Source organism: Cryptomeria japonica, chromosome 3 (assembly GCF_030272615.1).
Source record: "Cryptomeria japonica chromosome 3, Sugi_1.0, whole genome shotgun sequence".
NCBI classification, from domain to species: Eukaryota; Viridiplantae; Streptophyta; class Pinopsida; order Cupressales; family Cupressaceae; genus Cryptomeria; species Cryptomeria japonica.
The window spans coordinates 772,726,263-772,741,380 of NC_081407.1; the positions used below are offsets into that span (position 1 = coordinate 772,726,263).

At 35.2% G+C, this 15,118-nt stretch overlaps 1 protein-coding gene across 1 annotated transcript in view; it reads right to left on the bottom strand.

The window, feature by feature from the left end:
- LOC131075241 (uncharacterized) overlaps nt 1–14,500 on the bottom strand; it is a 32,747-nt gene extending 18,247 nt beyond the window's left edge. The window contains exon 1 of the mRNA XM_058012072.2: nt 13,759–14,500. Coding sequence (XP_057868055.2) covers nt 13,759–14,469 — 711 coding nt within the window. The 5' untranslated portion in view covers nt 14,470–14,500. The remainder of the gene's footprint in view (nt 1–13,758) is intronic.
- Nucleotides 14,501–15,118: the final 618 nt, after the last annotated feature.

Consider the following 15,118-nt stretch of genomic DNA (forward strand, 5'->3'; position numbering starts at 1 on the left):
TTCTAAGCTCAATACCAACCGAGCTTGGTTCATCGCCTAGGCCCTCTTCCTTGCCACATCAGCCCAATCACTATACCATGTGCCCATTCATGGGAGGCCTAGGCAGCGGACCCTACCAAGTCACTATATTGTGTGCCACATCAGCTTGACACAACATCAGCTTGTACTAGACCACATAGGCGTATAGATGCCACATCACACTGACACGTAAGCACCCAGTCATCATACAGATGCCAGTCACAGTACCATGTCATTTTTTTTGTACGGTACAATAAACCATCCAAACGGGCATGTCGGTCTACCGTACAACCATGTCATTGGCAACATTGGATTTTGTACTGACGTGTGGTTCGTACCGATTTGTACATATAGTGCACAGTCGACTGCTGACGTCAGCTTCTGCATGGATGACATCATTATCCGTACAACCACGCAATAGGGTGATTTTTGGCTATGACGACCATATGACCATCAAATTTAATCTTGTAAAATATTGAAATGAGCATTGCGTCAACACATTATTTGAATTTTTGTTAACCCCTCTCCAATGAGGCTTTTCATTCTGCAGTCCAACTTCGGAGGCTCATATCTTGGTCATTTGAAGCCTTTTTTAGTGCATTTTTTTTTATTTGGGCTAAATTTTCGTGTTGTTTGTAGTGGTGTGGTTATTTTCTAATTTTGATGGATAGAATTCAGAAATTTTAGTTTTTCACAACTGTACTTGTCCGGTCCTCGTTTCTGCAACTTCTTAGGCTCTGTTCAGGGTCATACGACCTCCTTTTTACCTCCTTTTTAGGTGTTTTTTTTTTTAAGTGCGTGATTTTTTGTCTAATTCAATCTTATGCTATCATTTTGCAGTGATTGTGAGTATAACTTTTATTTTCAATATATGGTCATTTTTTGCCCATTTTGGCATATGTAATGCTTAGATCTCAGTCAGCTCTTTTGCATTAGTATTTTGAGTTTGATATCTATTTTGGAAATTTGTAAACATTGAAATTAGAAGTCCACCTTGCTTTGTTTTGCAAGTGGCCATTGTAATCACACTAAGTATAAAGTGCCAAATCATCATTTTATATATTTTTTTATTTTTTTTATTTTTTATTTTTATTTTTATTTTTTTTTGGGGGGGGGGGGGGTTCTTTGATTGAGTGAATTTGGGGGGTTGTCTTGTGTGATTTTACATCTCTATATCTTGTGCTCTTTCATTTTATTGCTAGGGTTCTCTTAAATTTCTAGTTTTAACTCCACATCATTATGCCTCATGGAAAATTAAAGCATGGAGCAAGTTAATGGAAAAAGGACTCACTCACTACATAAATGGAACTTGCAGTAGCTCCATCTACTGTACCCGAAGTTTCTCCTCTTGAATCTTGTCCACCTTCCCAAAATAATGTTCAACGAGATTGGGAGGAGGATGATTTCCTTGATTAGCTTCATTCATGCTATAGATTCTCTCTCTCCTCTCTTTCTCATTCTGTTGTGACATTCTTCTCTTTGTATCTCACTTTTTCTATTTGTTGTTCCTTGTGTTGTCTACCTGGGGATGATGCAAAGCATTGAGATCTCTTTTGGTCTCTTCCATGTTGACTCAAAAGACACATGTCCCCTTCTTCCATTGTGCTTGTGGTTCCACTACCTTTGGGGGATGAGGTCAATTCAATGCAAATATATTCATGATATACATATTTATCATAAGAGCATATTGACCCCAGAGTTAGTGGATCCCTTATGTGTTCTATGTTTTGTGACCATTACCCTTTGGTTTGTCCTTTCTTGGGGGCATGTCATTGTGGCAACATGCTTGTCTTTTGGATGCATGCTAACTTAAAGCAATTTCTCCTGATAAGGCGTATGCAATTGATTTAATGTGGGGGCATACACTCTGGTCAATATTTCACTTTAGGGTAAAAGCACAATGTTGTGTCACACTTTTGTAAAGGAACTGGCCAAAGTTGATTCAACTTTTTAAATTGAATCAATAGAATGTGATATATATACTTTGAATTTTAAAATGATGTAAACTAATCAAATGCATATTTTTTTATGCATTTTATGTTAGTAATTTTTTTAAAAAATTAAAAAATATTTGAATATACTTTCTTATAAAGTAAACACTACAATTTAGTTGTTGATAAAATGTTGAAATTGAAGTTACATGAGGCGTCACACTTTTTATAGTAAATTTTACCTTTTTTCTTCAATTTTTTTGTGTATATTGATAACTTGAAACTTTAGTGCAAAAATATATTTTTAACTATTTTTTATGTTTATATATTTTTCAATAAATTTGAAAAGTCGCATGTACTGAAATATAACTCTTTCTATTTGGCGTCACCTATTTTCTTAATTATTTATCCAAATTAGAAAAGAATTATATCATCTTGACATGGACTCTTTTCTCTAGTGCTTTTATTGTTTTCAAAAATTCTTAAATAAATTTTAGTATTTTTCCTTCACAAGATAATCAACCTTATATTTTAGTGTTGATAACCTACTTTCAATAAAAATAAAATATAAAAAATAATTAAAATATTAAAAGATATATACTTTGGAAAATTCACTTATAGATCTACAAAAGGGTATTTTTACATTTCAAAAAAAAATATTATTTCTAAGAGTGAGAGTTCTTGAAACATCGAGTTTTTCAAAATATAAAATAAAATTGGTAATTAGACCCAAAGTGGTATAAAATACACATTTAGTAGACAGTTCCAATTGGAAAAGTTGTTGCCCATTTATTACATAGCTATAATGAATCTCTATAGACCATATGTTGGACTATAATTAATTTTAGTCAAAATTACTTAAATTCACTTGTGCTGATAAGTTGGACTGAAACATGACACAGTTTTGTGCTTTTACCCTTTATGCACACACTATCACATGTCTCGATACTCAAGGTACTTTACAAACTAAGCCTTTTGCTTTGTAATTTGATAGTTTTCTTTTACATGACCCATAGTAAGTAAACCTTACTAGGCTAGCAATCACTATTCTCTCTCTCTCTCTCATGATGTCCCTTTTATCTTGATATTGAAGTAGTAAGATCCTAAATTCTCTTGGGGGCTTGGTGTATCTTGCCTCTTTGATGACTTGATGTAATATTTTCAATTCAAACCTTTGTACTTTATCGAGAGTATGCTTAGTCTCATACTCCCGCTAAAGTGGGGGCTAAATGTAGAATACTAAATGGTACTCCCTTATAAGTTTGTCCTTATTTGGGCCCTCACCTTGGCATTCATCTCCCGAGGCCTGATTAGAGCCTTGATTCTACTCACACCATGCACCAAACTCAATATTTTCAACACCTACACTTTCTCCCCCTAAAATTTGAGTCCTTGATTGGTCAGGACCAGAGCATTGGTGCCTTGGTCCTCACTGACCAGAGTGCCCTCACTCTAGTCCTCCTAATCAAGGGCCATTTTGTGGCCTCTCAATGGAAACTTGAAATGAGCGGGAACCTGGATCTCGTGTCGGCTCATGTCAAAAACTTAATTTGTTTTTCAATCAAGCATGTATAAAAGGAGGTCCACCCCTCTCATTTGATATCTATCCACACTTAACAAATTCAATCAAGCAATCAAGCATGAAAATTCAAGTTCAAGTGAGCAAACAATCAATCTTTTTACAAGCATTGGAGTAGAAGTAAAGTCAAGATTCAAGCATTGGAGATGACATTCATGTTCTATGTTTTATGAAGACTACATGAAACCCTAATTCCTTGTGAAGACAAATAAAACTTCACAAAAGGTATATCATTGGTGTTTAAAACATTTTTAACATTTCCCTAAAAAAGAAATCATTTCCATGACAAGAATTCTGTTACATTTCGATTGTATTTCAAGGTTCATTCCAAAATCAGGGTTTGACCTAAGGCAAACACCTATTCCAAAATAATTTCCCTTCTCTACTATGTGCAGGAACAGGTGCAAAGCTGCAATTTTCAAGATTGACATTATTCACAGAGACAAATAGGTTTCCCTTTGGACGGGGAAAATTTTGAAGGACCAAAGTGATAGGCATTCTGGTCCCGACAATTCAAGACAACCTTCTGGGAACAAATTTGAACACTCACATATTGCTCAAATCCAGGTTTGTGGCTTTGTTTGACGATTGTAGCTCACTGCTTATGCATAATTGCTTCAATTTGAGCACCTTTACCCTAGTTTCAACATTTTCATAATTCAACTTAAAAAGAGGGAATCAAACTCTAACCAGGGAATCTAATCAAAATTCTCAACCCTAACTTAGTTGGATTGAGGCTAGATCTATTGGATTCACCCAAGCTCTTTAATGTAACAGTCCCTAAGAAAAAATATTAGTGATTTTACTACATGATTGGGTGAAACCCTTATATTTTCCACCTTTATACTCACACATTCTCTCCTATCTTTCTTAATTCTCTCTCCCCCCTCCCTAGATCTCTCTCTCTCTCCTTCACTCTCTCTACTTATCTATATCACTTGTCTCCCTCTTCATACATACATCCCCTCACTCACATCCTACCTCTACTTCTATACATACCCCCCCCCCTCTCTCTCTCTCTCTCTCTCTCTCTCTCTCTCCCTTTGTATTTCTCCCACTCTCCCATTCTCCCTCTCTACTTATCACAATCTCACCCTTTCCCTCTTTACTTACATCTATCTCCCCTCTCCCTCACTCCACATACCTCTACCACCCTCCCTCCCTACCTCTATTCATCTACATAAATCTTACTCTCTCCCTCTCTCTCACTCTCTTTGTCCCCCTCTCTCTATGTTTCTTTATCTTACTCTTTTCATCTCCCCTCTCTTTTTTATCTACCTCTCTTTCCATCCCTCTCTATTTTTATCTTCCCTAACTCTCTCCCTCCTTCTCTCCATACTACTCTCTCTCTCTCTCTCTATCTCTCCATCCCTTTGTCTCCCTTCCTCCCTCCTTCCCTCTCCATACTTTCTCTCCAACTACTTATTTCTATATACCCTCCCTCTCTTTTAATACCTCTCCTTCCCTCCCTCACTCCAAATCTCCCCTCCACTTTTGACTATTTCACCTCTTTCTACCTCTCTCTGTCCCTCCCTACCTCTCTATATATCTAGGTATTTAAATAAATAGAGTACAAGGGGAGTGTAAGAGAGGTAGGTAGGTATAGATAAGTAGAGATAAAATTAAAGAGGGAGGTAGAGAAATAGGTAGGGAGGGAGAGATGTGTAGGTTGAAAAAGAGGTGAAAGAGAGAGATATGATATTGATAGAAGTGGCAAGGGAAGGTTTAGGAGATGGAGGAAAAGATAGAAATAGAGGTCTTGTAGGGAGGTGTGTGTGTGTGTGTGTGTGTGTGTGTGTGAGAGAGAGAGAGAGAGAGAGAGAGAGAGGTGGAGAGGGAAGGAGAGGGATAGAGAGAGGTGAGATAGACAGAAGTGGATGGGTGAGTTGGAGCGAGAGAGGGAAGGAGAGGTATTTCAAGAGAGGGAGGATAGATAGAGATAAGTAGTTAGAGAGAGAGAGAGAGAGAGAGAGAGAGAGAGAGAGAGAGAGAGAGAGAGAGAGAGAGAGAGAGAGAGGATAAATAGTAGTATGGAGGGAAGGAGAGAGAGTTAGGAGAGATAAAAGTAGAGAGAGATGGAAAGAGAGGTAGGTAGAGAGAGGGAGAGGGGAGATAAAGTATTAGGATGGAAGATAAATGGACAGAGAGAGAGGAGATAAATAGAGAAAGGGAGAGGGGAGATAGAGAGTATGGGTAGATGGATAAATAGAGAGGCAGAGAGAGGGAAGAAGGGAGGGATGTAGTCCATAAAGATAGAGGTGAGAGGGAGATTTTTTTTGAGAAATAGAGGTAGGTAGGGAAGCAAGGAGAGGTATATATAAAGAGAGGGATAGGCGAGATAGATATAAGTAGAGATAGAAGGGGAGAAAGAGGAGGGAAAGAGATCTATGTAGAAAAATAGAGGAAGGAGTGAGAGGGAGGTATGTAGAGAGAAAGAAGGGTGAGAGAGGTAGAAATATATTTCTAGATCTTTGGGTGCAGAGGAGAGTGAGATAGAGAGAGGTAGAGGGGAGAGAGAGAGTGATAGGGAGAGATATAGGTATAAAGCTCATGGGAGACAAAGAGATTGAGATAAAGATAAATAGAGAGGGAGGGAGTGAGAGAGAGCGATTTATGTAGATTTATAGAGGTAGGGAAGGAGGGATGTAAAGAGAGGGAGAGGGTCCGAGATAGATATTAGTACAGAGGGAAAGGTTGAGAGTGAGATAACTGGAGAGACAACATAAGAGAGAGAGAGAGAGAGAGAGAGAGAGAGAGAGAGAGAGAAGAGAATGCGAGTGAGGTAGGTAGAGAAGAGAGTGAAGATACAAAGTAAAACAGTGAGAGATAGATTTAGAGATTGGGGAGAGAGGAGAGAATGATATAGAGAGACGGGGGAGAGAGGGGGAGAGTGATAGGAAGAGAGATAGGTCTAGAGAGAGAGAGAGAGAGAGAGAGAGAGAGATCTTAGTAATTATTCCAATTTGTATGTCTAAGAAATTATAAGATCTAGAGCTCGGGGAGAGAGGAGAGAGTGAGATAGAGAGGAAGAGATGGAGAAAAAAGAGAGACATAGGGAAATAGATAGGTTCAGAGCTTGGTGATACAAAGAGTGTGCGATAGAGAGATAGCAAGAGAATGATGATAGGAGCCTACTTATTATTGAAATTTGACTGAGTCTGAAAAATTATATGATCTCCTAAAATATAGAATCTGTATTATGACTCTTAGAGATTTGAAACCATTCTCAAACATCCTACTAATATATACATAAAATATAACTTAAAGTATAAGAAAGCTAAAAGGTAAATAGGAAAAATAAAAGATAGAGAAAATATAACTTATACTTTATGTATATATCCCGACAAAAAAAAACTAAGGGAAGGCCAAAGGAATTAGTATCTAAGGCCATGTTCCTTTTCTATCTTAATGTAAGAAAAACGCACGTACATGTTTTGCTCAATAACCATAACACATACATGTTATAATGTGTGATGTTTTTTTCTCATAAAAGTGCGTATGCATATTTTAAATAATGCATATGCATTCTTAATTAAAATAACACATACATGTTTTTCCTTTTAATTAGCCTTGGATGACAAGCCTTAGGCTTAAGAGCTTCCTTTCCCTTCGTTTTACATGTTTTCTTCTTCCAATCTAGTTTCTCCACTTCATCATCATTAGGTTTACACATTATCAAGTGGACATTTATAAAATTACCACCATAATTTCACATGTTGTCTTAGCTATCTAACCATATATTTTTTTTTTAGATTTGAATAGTTACATTAACATATTAATTTATAATTTCTTTTACCAATGTATCCAGAGTTCTCTAAGACATATATTTACTATTTTTTTAATAACTTTTGAACTACTTGTTAAAATTTGAAACAAATTATATATTATTGTTCTACACTTTATTCTTTACACCTAAAGAACAAATAAAAAAATTCAATTATTTTTGGTGCAAGTTATGTGACGTGCACAAATAGGTAACTGATTTTCAGAATGCATCCACTTCAAAAAATCAAATAAAAAAAAACTCAACAAAAAATTAAAAAAAAAAACACAACTTCTTGTACTTACTCTTAACTATCTTTCTACCAAAGAATTTTTTAAAATACTAAATGCAATTATAATGTTTTTGACACACACACGAAACACTATGTTATGTTTTGTTGAAAAAAAAAAAGAGAACGCTTTTGTGTGAATGAAAGATTTGAACCCCATAATCTTATCCAGTTTTTGAAAAACTCTAGTAGTTCGAAAACTAGATTCAAAGAGCTACAATTCTTGTTCTTTTGGTATCTTCAAATTTTGAGTGGACTAGTCTCAAATGTTTCCTCCAAGTTCAAGTTTAGCTGATTTTAGAAAAAAAAAGTGGCCACTTATACCCCCCCTTTTTTTCACCATCTTGGTGTACTTAACCCCAAGCTAACCTTCTTGATAGTTTTGGAGGGCTTCCAGACATGGATTTGCATTGAAGGAAGCACTGGAATCCAACTCCCACGAATATTTTGTAGTGTCACTTAATGACAAGATCAGAACACCTCCATCCTTTTTATATGCGGTGTTGGCTTTGTTCTCCTTTATTTGTTCTTGTGCCTTTTTGTATTGTTGGTGTTGGAAATAAGCCACACCTGGACCGATGATGGACTGGTCCAAGAGGGGCCAGTAGCTCAGTGGTAGAGTACTCCAGCAGTGTATGGAAGGTCCTAGGTTCGAGTCCTAGCTGGTCCATGTCTCAACATGGTATTAGAGCTAGGTCCAGGCTAGGAGCCCCAAGCACACGAGAGGTGTGGCTTAAGGGGGGAGGGGGGCGGTGTTGGTGTTGGTGTTGGAAATAAGCCACACCTGGACCGACGATGGACTGGTCCAAGAGGGGCTAGTAGCTCAATGGTAGAGCACTCCAACAGCGTATGGAAGGTCCTAGGTTTGAGTCCTAGCTGGTCCATGTCTCAACATGTATGACCAACAATTCTTGTTAGTATGTCTGGATTTATCAAAAAATCAACCACCCCCTTTTCTGCCTCTTGAATTTGATCCTCTTGTAGATTTGGACCTTCTCCTATTATTAGTTATGCATCTATCTTGAGGCCTTCCCCTATTGCCAAAAAATAAGGAGTCACCATATGAGGACCCTTGATTTTTTCTCCTCATATCTTCCCTCAGAAGATTGCCAACTGCATCATCAAAAAATGTGTATTCCTTTGATGGATACCAAAGTGTTGATCACCATCACTACACATTCCCAACTATCTAGTAGAGAACCCAATAGCAATATGGCTTTGATAACGTTATCCAAATTTATGCTCACCAAAATCAATTAGCTAATCTGAGTATTAAATTCATTGAGGTGATTCGACATAATCCCTCCTTCCTTCATTTTTAAATTGTACAATTTCTTCATTATGAAAATTGTATTAGAAGCCAAAGCCATCTCATACATTCTAGAGATTTTGTCCCATAATTCCTTCGATGTCTTTTCAATTGAAACATCAAAAAGAACATTGCTGGATAACAAAAGGAATATTGTTTCTCTCTCTTTCTTATCCAATCTCTCTCATTCCTCATCAGCCATCATAGTTGGCTTCTTGGAATTCCCTTCCAGCCTGAATGAGAGATCTTGTTTGATAAACAATGATTCCATCTACACCTCCCATATTTTGAAGTTCCACCCTAAGAATTTATCCATTCTCCATTTATCCACTTCCTCCATTTTTTTAGAAAATTCTTCGCTAATTTCCAAATAGCTTCTCCATCAAGCTTAGATACCAATTGTTGATTATGAATTACTAATAAATTCTAATGCAGAATCAGAAATAAGGAACAAAAACATACAATCATAAACATGCAAGATAGAATCTGTAGTGGTTCACCATAAAGGCTATATCCACTTTCAAAGTAGGGGAAATATTTGTATTAATATCTTAGTTTATTCTTATATACAGTTACAAGCTTCAACTCTCCAATTACTTAATGAATTAAATTATCCTTACAAATTTAAATAATTAATGATATCAGATTTCCACAATCCATAATTTGATGTAAATCTAATTTTTGGATTTGATTGTATAAAACTTTTACACAATCGAATTTAGAAATTAGATTCATATCAAATTTTAATAAGCTTTCAAATAGAATTTGAGAGGATAAATTATTAGAGGGAAAAGTTATGATGATAGTTGTGTTCCATATCGAACAATTTGATGATGCTAAGTGGGATGTGCTAAAGGTGGTATGATTATGTTGAACCTATGACAAGATTGAGAGGGGGGATGAATCGGTGGATCTCTACAAAACTGATCTATCAAATTTTAAGCAATATTTAACCATTATAATACAATACTAAAAAATATCAACCATCAACACATGAACACCATATTTACATTGAAAACCCAACAAGGAAAAACCACTGTGAGAATCATACTCACAATATGAATAAAATTTATTACAATGTTTTAAGCTCACTAACAAGGAACACCATGCACCTGATGGACTTAAAAGACTAAGCGACACTAATTTAGGGCAAGATACATGGATTTGCACAAATAAAGCTCACCACTTTAGGGCAAGATACAAAGAGCTGCCAAGAGACATGTTGTCTTCCAGCAACAAAAAAAAACAAACTGATATGAATCCCCTAACTATGAAATTATCCGTGAACCTTTGTGTCAAGTGACCAATATCATGGATCCGTATCATACATCAACCACTATCTTAGAACACTGTCAAACTGAATATATCACCATCAAACTTCTTCACAAACTGCCTTTTGCACATCCATAATATCAAATCTGCTTTTACATCATTCATTTTCACTACACAGGAATTCACACTCCATCCCTACATAACTCATATATCTGTGCTTCTTAAATACAAGTTAAATCATCAAAAACCTAGTTGAGGATTGACCATAAACAAAGTATACAATATTACATAAAAGAAGCTACCCAGACCAAAAATACCCAATGTGGTCCACTCTAGGAGAAAGAGGGGAGTGAAATCCTTCAAAAAACATCCTTCTAAGTCAAATCCAATGTATCGCATGTGCAGTAACACATCCTCTGAATTTGACACCAAACATAACATGTAGATAAGCAATAAAAACTTAGTAACCAATTGGCCAAGAAATTTTCTAATACAAATTACAAATACGAACCTTCACACACTATGGTAACACCTATAACAATATTCTAACTCAACCTCCAATGCATATTCAAACTAAAAAGTATGATCCAATCGAGATAATCTAATTGAGCACACTGAAAAACATAACATAACTAAACATACCAAAATAGACCAACATAACTCACTTGCGAAACAAAAACACCACTATAGAATTGAACTAAAATACTGCATGAACCAAATAAACATGTCCACCAAATCGCAACACAATATTCCACATACCCGAAGGCCACCAAGCACTTTTTGGACCACTCTAATAGATGCCCTTACTATAAAAAAATAGCAAGAACAAACTTCTACAATCTGTGAACTAGAAAGCTAGATGATGCAACATTCGTAGATCATAGACAATATATTCAAAACCACAAAACATAGCCTTCACCATCCAAAGGAATGCAAATATTTTTACCACTAGAGCATTAAATACTCTTTCTTGCATAGTGAACTTGCCACAACTATAACTTTCTAGAGATACTTCATCAACACAAATTCAACAACAACACCAGACAAAGAAACTTGCATCAAACTCAACAACAACAACAAAAAGAGAAACTTGCAATTGAACAAGATCATATCTAGACCAAACTTCATCTAAATAAACAAGTTTGACATCAATGAGAACGTAACTTAGATTTCTAATAGATTATACTATGCAAAATAGATGCTGAAGATCCACGAAGACAGAATGATGCTTACCATGCATTTTGAGAGATATCATTTAGAGAATTTTACCTTCCATCTTTCAAAATGGGAGATGATCAACATGTTGAAGAATGGAGGATTGTGTGGATTTTGATTTGTAGAGAGTATATTGGATATGTATGGTGTTTGTTGATAGTGAGGGATGATAAAGGGCAACATTTATATGGCATCAAAATGTACTGTTGATCATATTTTTTTATTTTATTAAATAAAAAATAGTATTCTAATTTATTTTAATTTTTAAATATGAGAAATGGTACATTCTAATCCATGCATAGGCAGTTTCAATTATATGGGCACCTATATGAGATTTGTGCTTAGATCTAAATGCATGTCAGGATTTAATAGTGATTGCCCCTAGTCATGACAACAGTTGTTGTCTAACAAAACAAGTAGGTTCTTTATAATGCAATCCATGGATAGGGTAGTAGACATGCTAGAGTTTGAGGTGGAATTTGTATGGAGGTCATGCATGTTAGTGCACTTATACAAGTATTTGTACGCATTTGTATATAGGGGTGGAAGGAGTATTGGTTGCATCAATCCAACTATGATTATGGACTTGGGAGAACATTGTCATTGGTAAGCTAGAGTAAGTACATGTAATGCATGAACAAGATGATCCCATAATTTATGGCTAAATGATAGTGTAAGGTGGGTAGGGCCAAATCAAAGATGTCACTTCTATAGGTGTGCTATTAATGAGCCATAGCCAGGGGACATGACATGGAGACCTTATCGAACATAGTTTTGGTTAGTGGCGGACCTAGTATTCATGGACTTATATAGAGGCCATCCTATAACATAGAGAGATTTGTCATTTATTATATCTATATTTTTACTTACTTCAATACAATAATCTTTATTGTTAAATTAAAATAATTTTATTTTTTGTTAATCTTGGGACATGAGAAGTCAATCCTATACTGCTTGAAGTCTACCCTCAAATTTTGAAATTTAAACTCATTTTTAACTCCTAGCCATTTCATTTTTACCTTGATTCAACTTGGCACATGTTTTATGTGATTTATTTCTCATGTATTGGTATTTAAAGACATTCAATGTCCACTCATTTATCTTTGATTATTATTTGTATATCTAAGAGGTCATTCCAAAAATATATCAATCTGGAGCACTAAAAGAAACCTAAATTTTACCTCAGTCATCCTAGAATATTTGAATGAGCGTCGTTTTCAATCATTTCTATAACCATATGGCTAGTTTGATCAAGGGGGTCGTCTTAGATGAACTTGGCCATTGAGATCCAATGATTTTCCCAATGTATTTGAAAATATTACTAAGCTTTACCAATCAATGAAGATGAGAGATCACAACAAAACATGCAAAACATGCATTGCATCAATCTATTATTAATAGGTTGACTTGGGCTCAATTTTGTGATGCTTAAAATTAATCTATCAAATTTTAAAGTAACACAATTTGAATTTCTACTTCCAATTTATATAAAATAATATTTTTAAACTATAATCAAAATAACAAATCCTTCAAAATATCAAAATTAAGAATGCATTTATTTCTAATATTTTACTAAAACTATAAAATAAAATAAATTTTAGTAAATAAAATATCTCTTAATTAAAAAAAATCTATTTCTTAAAAATTAATAAAACAATTAAAATAAAATAATTCTATACATAAAAAAATAAAAAATAACATAAATAAAATAAAATCACTATTAAATAAATCTATGATAAAATAAAATAATTCTTCAATAAATAAAATATATTTTATTAATTAAATGGAATTAGCTTTCCATGATATATGAATGTTAAATGCCAAAAGTTTACGGATTAAATTATATGTATTTTCTCATTGCAGTTCCAATCGCACCCAGTGATGATGGAGTAAAAAGAGAATGAATTGCAAATAAAGTTTTATAAAGTAAAAGATAAAAAAGTAGAGATAGATCATTAATTAAATAAAAAGTAACTTTAATTATTTAAATCAATTGATTACTTATTAATGTAAAAGATAATTTATGTAAATGTCTTTGTTTAGTATTTTGTGGAGTCTCAACACTTTTTGGTTTCATATTATAAATTTAGCATGGTTTCCTATATAATTTTTATTAAAATAATCTGACAATACTTTTCTTTAAAAGATATATATAATTTTATTTTATTTTAATTAGACTAATAACGCATGTCGGTCTAATACTGCTATACTTTTAACTCTGATTTTCATTTATGATCCGTGTTGTTAATGCTCTAAACGCCTAATTTAAGAACTGGTCGACACTACTTTTTCTCTAAATCTATCTGCTACTTATTGAAAGAAACTTGTTAATATAAAATTCTGTTACATGCTTGGAGTTGTTATGAAACAAAAAAATCTTACCTGAGAAGCCTCTTCCGACTTTGCAAGAAATTGAAGCCGTTTCAATTTATCTCGATACTCCACAAGCTTCAAAAACTCTGCATAGATTTCACGCTTCTCATCATCTTCACGTAGCCCATCCAATGCTTCTTTAAGAGCCTCCACTGCAACAAACTTCCACCCATCTTCAGTTCGGCTCTGCAACTCATGATACAAATGAAGGAACGGCCATATATCCTTTGCCTTGGGTCGGACCATGTTTGCAACATGGGCTTGAATCTGCGTAAGAAACGCAGACCCCACAAACACCCCATATATTCTATTTGTATCGTGTTTCTGCAAACTGCCCCGGATGTCATCTCTAGTCACGAGCTTAGCTAATTTGAGAACAATGTCGAATGGTAGACTGCGGTTGTCCACAATCTGTGTGAGAGCATGGCGGCCTTCATCTGAACTGAGATAAGAGATGAGATGGGTTGTGGGGATCGCATCTTGGTCATTTAGCCATCTCTCAATTTGACCTGCAGATTGTAGGTGAGATGTGTGGAAGCGATTATTGCTCCTGGGCGCGGATTTCCAGTTAGCGTTTCTGCTGTTTAAATCATTCCTGTTCCGCTGTCTGTTGCCCTTGAATGGCTGGTACCTGGACTGTGACTGTGAACCAGACATGGAGATTTTCCGGCAATGACTCGATGCCCACAACTGCAAGAAATCCAAGAAACTCTTGTTCATAACCCAGAAAGAGAATGGTAATAATATACTCCTAGCATACTGCTAGGTATATGAAAAACTATTAAGGCTACGCTTAAAAAAAGTAGAGTGTCCTTGATGAGGAATAAAAGCTTTACTTAGGAATGAAGCAACCATTTGTTCCACTGTACTGAAAGACGATTTAAAGTTAATGAGGATATATTTTATTCTTATATTACTTGTACGCTAGCATTCTATTAAGAATCGCCTAAAGCAGCTCAGAATGTGTCAGAAATATTGTACGGAGGTTCGAGCTGTTTGTATTGAATTATTATGTTTTACATTGAGCTGTAAAGAAAAATGCCCAGTTATTATTAAAGTTGTGAACAGGAGGAAGTAGATATATAATTTTTATTGAATCAGTGCAGGAAGAAATTACATAAGACATGGGCATAGAGACACTGGCTATGCAGGGGAAAATTTGCATCCGTGCCATCTGCAGTCCTTTCTGGATGGATTCCCATGCCATAACCGTCTTCTGTCAGAGCCGTCCCTTCAATCCTACGGGAATCGTGCCAAAATTTGCTTCCCCACTGTCGTGGCAATTTTTTTAATTTTTTTTTGGCCAAGTCCGGGGTTTAGGAAAGTGTTTTTTTAAAAATGTTTGATTATATTTTTTACGTTGAAATAA